Raw genomic sequence first — 3,871 nt, forward strand, 5'->3', positions numbered from 1 at the left:
CCACGGATCCGTGGGTCGCAAATTGGAGCTTCTATGGCCGGCTGGATCTTCTCTGGTATACTATCCCTTTATTTCGGCCAATTTCTACTATTTTTCCAGCGATCCGCGGAGCCTGGTAGAGGCTACGACTTTTGTACTGTCAGCTTCACGCTACGAGCTACAAAATGATCTACTTATAAGCAATAAAATTCAACATAACTAGACCTTTCATATCTTCTCACAATCAGGCGGGGCTAATTTTTGTATGTCATACCTTTTATAATAACAAGATTTTTCATACAACGGTTCTTGATATCATTGTAGTCAGCTTGTATCTGTGCTACATGTAGCATTCCGGCATGTATTTGCAATAAACGTAAACATATATTTCTGATTATAAAAGTTGATGAATGAAGAGATAGATTTCTTGGTTGGTTGAACTGCTCCACAAAACCTTGTCCACTTATTATACCCACAAACAATTCAAAAGTTGCAAAGCATCTACGGATCATATCTAACTTATTACCACTTAAACTAGCAAAATTGCCATTTTTCAGTGGATTTTGTTCCCGCCATACAACCACACAGGGAAGGCAACACAAGCGATTATCAACAGTGCCAGTACCTTATAGGAACATTGTACTTGGGTAAAACTTATAAACTGATTTTTGCACGCAATAATATATGTACATGTGATATGCCGTCACGGAAACGTTTTTCAAAGGTCAGATCCTGAGTATGTTATTTTTAATTTTGAACACAGTTTGCCGCTTTCTCAGGCTCTCTGAAAATGAAATAACCTAGAGCCCCACGTAGCACGCGCACCACAACCACACAGGCCACTGTACATAGACTAACCATGAACATGTGACAAAGTGTAGGATATGTTTTTTAGCTGTTGACGGAAAAACATACTGTAGATAGGGGTCCTCATGATGTTATCGAACGACTCAAGTCTCGAGCTTGTCGAACACAGGTTCCCCCTTCCTCTCTCGGTAAATGAAATAACCAAGAGTACCACACAACACTAACCCCACCAACAAAGCTACGACTACTCCTGCAACTAGCCCAGCATTTACACCGTATTCCCCCGTGGTCAGCTTATCAGCTTCGAGGTACTCCCTGGCACACGAGTGATAGCTGCCACTGTCCACGGCACAGAAGCGGTCGTACCGGCAGGCTCGTAGCCAGGCGTCGCAGTAGTCGGCGCGGATGGGCATGCCCTCCATCTGCCACTTGTTGTGGTTCGGGTCCGACTCGTTGTAGATGTGAGCCGGGAATTTCCGATAGAAACCTGGAAGTTCAGACAAAGTCAAGGTATTTTGATTATTAAAGTTGTATGTTGTGCTCTTCTATGTACAGTAGATAGACGTGTGCTCTGCGAGTGCTTGTGTAGGTGGATGGATTGGCACTGGGGCCGATGTGGTCATACACATGGTCACACACACACACACACACACACACACACACACACACACACACACACACACACACACACACACACACACACACACACGCACGCACGCGCGCACACGCGCACACAGACACACACAGACACACACACGCACGCACACTGATTATGACACATCCATGGACGGATGGACGGACGTAATGTATAGACACAAATCAACAGATACATGATAAATAGCGTTACCTGCGTTGGGTTCACATTCGTACAGACAGGCCTCCTGCACGAAGAAGCGCTCACAGGCAGAGCTGAGGGGACCACACCGGTCCCAGTGCCACTCCTTGCCGTACGCTTCCTTGATGTTCTGTACGGAAGACACGGTGGCCTGGTGACAGCAGGAGTAGTCCTTCCAGGGATGGCACTCCGTGAAGTTGTCCGGTTCTGGTCCCGGGCTTTCCTGTCAGAGAAAAGGACGAGAGTCATTCATGTACCTACCTCTTCCCTCTCAGTTTCAAAGCGAAGACTCTATGGTTATTATTGGGCAACACCGATATGGTTCGGTATGATATGATATGATATGATATGATATATCCCCATGCCACCATTGCCAAATATCTGTACATCTACCCGCTACCAAACGTGTTAGATACATGTACTACGCTTGAGGTAATAACTGTACAAACCTTATGAAAGTACTCCAAGTGACAGTCATCAGCCGATGGCCACCCGAGTCTCTCAGACACTTTGTTGTTTGGATTTTCGGCCTCGAAGAACCACATGGTGAAGGCCGCGCTGAGGTTGGTCTCGTACACGAAGGCGCCGTCCCACATCTTCTCACACAGCTCCCTCCCGCTGGGGTAGATCTCTTCAAACGTCCTGCAGGGCACGTCTTCCGACTGCACGGCCGGTCCAGTCAGCGCCACCAGGGCCACCAAGCTTACGGTGAGGGCATTCATGGCCAACAACCTGTTTACATGAAAAACGCACGCTATAAAGGGCACCGTGTTGTACTTTGCTCTTTGAGTTGACTTTACCTTGATTGTGTAGTGGCTGTCTTCAAGTTCAACTTTATTAGTGAAGCAAATAGTTTTATAAGTTAGTGATTAAGAAACGCCGTGCGGTGCAAGGTCACCCAAGCCACCCAAAGAAGAATAAACACGATCAAATACAAGACGCTGACAACTAACACTAAAGTGACATTAGTATATATCATTATTATACTAGATTAAAGAATCAAGAAAAATATAGTGAAATATATGGCATCATTGATTAACTGGGTGTAACTCTTTTCCTGCAGGAATTGAATGCTAAGATTTCCTAGGCCTATACTGCTATAGTTGGACTTGTTTTACAAATGTAAGGTATACATAGCGTACATTTAAACTCACCTGTCAAAATCGCCTTCAAAAATGAGCTGAACTACCAGTTGATGTTTGCCAAATTCACTCTTTGACGTTTGTTTCCTGTGTCGCAACAACTGACCTTATCGCGGAGTACTAGTTTGCCAGAGCTAGTTAAGAACGGTGCACACACCGATCCTTCCGCGTGGTATACGTAGTGCGCGGTAAAAAAAAAGTAAGGAAAGGGTTTGGAGGGATCAGGTTTGTGTTTATATTTATATTTCTCACAATCTGCTGCGAAATGACATTAACTACATGATGTGGTTGAAAAGTATAGAAAGTGGTGTCTTTTGGGTAAAAATTGATTTCAGACCCGAGCCTTACTTCTGGGCATTCTTCCGCGTTGGACTTCACGCGTTCGTTTGCGCCAGATTCACCTGTTGTGGGCGTGGCGGGTACGGTTATGACCTTCGACAAGACGTTTTCGGTGGCGTTGGTGTGTGTATAAAGGGCACAGTGTTGTACTTTCTGCATTTAGCCCCAAAGCAACTGGGCATGAATATGCGATAAACTTCATTGGCATTCTCAATGAATACACTAATGTGCCAACTTTTCGAGATTAAACCGAAAATTTCATAAATGGTAAGACATACGTATTACTATGCCTTAATTCAGATAGACTGGACAGTCTATTGAAGGACGTACAAGAAAAGACAATTGACAAGTACAAGATGGAATTGGAGCATGATTGAGTATAAGAACACTTGAGCATCAAGTACAAGCAAAGGAACCTCAACAGCAGCAACACAATCACTACATGTACAGTACATCTGAGCAGGACAGGAGTTTCCGGGTAGGCATGGCACTAGGAGATGAGGATATCTGTACAGAGAAGTGATGTTGTGAAGAGAGGAGTATCTACTGAATTCTGTGTACTCTTTGATTATAGATTACCAGAGCCTTGGTGCCAGACTGTTGCCAGGGCCAGTATACAGGCTAGCTACTCGACTCCAAGGCTAGCCTGGGTGCCAGACTGTTGCCAGGGCAAGTTTACAGGCTAGCTCCTTGGCTCCAGGGCTAGCCTGGGTACCAGACTGTTGCCAGGGCCAATATACAGGCTAGCTCCTTGGCTCAAGGGCTAGCC

At 45.3% G+C, this 3,871-nt stretch overlaps 1 protein-coding gene across 1 annotated transcript; it reads right to left on the reverse strand.

The window, feature by feature from the left end:
- Positions 1-788: 788 nt before the first annotated feature.
- LOC109466647 lies at positions 789-2,820 on the reverse strand. Its single transcript, XM_019764378.1, has 4 exons — positions 2,776-2,820; positions 2,071-2,353; positions 1,634-1,844; positions 789-1,273 (listed from the first exon to the last, which is right to left on the reverse strand). Exons 2-4 carry the CDS (start codon positions 2,341-2,343, stop codon positions 930-932), a joined length of 828 nt encoding a protein of 275 aa, XP_019619937.1. The 5' UTR covers positions 2,344-2,353; positions 2,776-2,820; the 3' UTR covers positions 789-929.
- Between the last annotated feature and the right edge of the window lie 1,051 nt (positions 2,821-3,871).

This window comes from Branchiostoma belcheri, unplaced genomic scaffold (assembly GCF_001625305.1).
Source record: "Branchiostoma belcheri isolate BF01 breed outbred unplaced genomic scaffold, Haploidv18h27 scaffold17, whole genome shotgun sequence".
NCBI classification, from domain to species: Eukaryota; Metazoa; Chordata; class Leptocardii; order Amphioxiformes; family Branchiostomatidae; genus Branchiostoma; species Branchiostoma belcheri.

What these genes read in the sequence shown, in the direction of transcription:
- LOC109466647 (XM_019764378.1), bottom strand. Translation starts at nt 2,343, where the DNA reads ATGAATGCCCTCACCGTAAGCTTGGTGGCCCTGGTGGCGCTGACTGGA. An exon ending in ACTTGGAGTACTTTCATAAG is followed by an intron (nt 1,845 to 2,070) that starts GTTTGTACAGTT and finishes TTTCTCTGACAG; the next exon opens with GAAAGCCCGGGACCAGAACC. An exon ending in CGAATGTGAACCCAACGCAG is followed by an intron (nt 1,274 to 1,633) that starts GTAACGCTATTT and finishes CTGAACTTCCAG; the next exon opens with GTTTCTATCGGAAATTCCCG.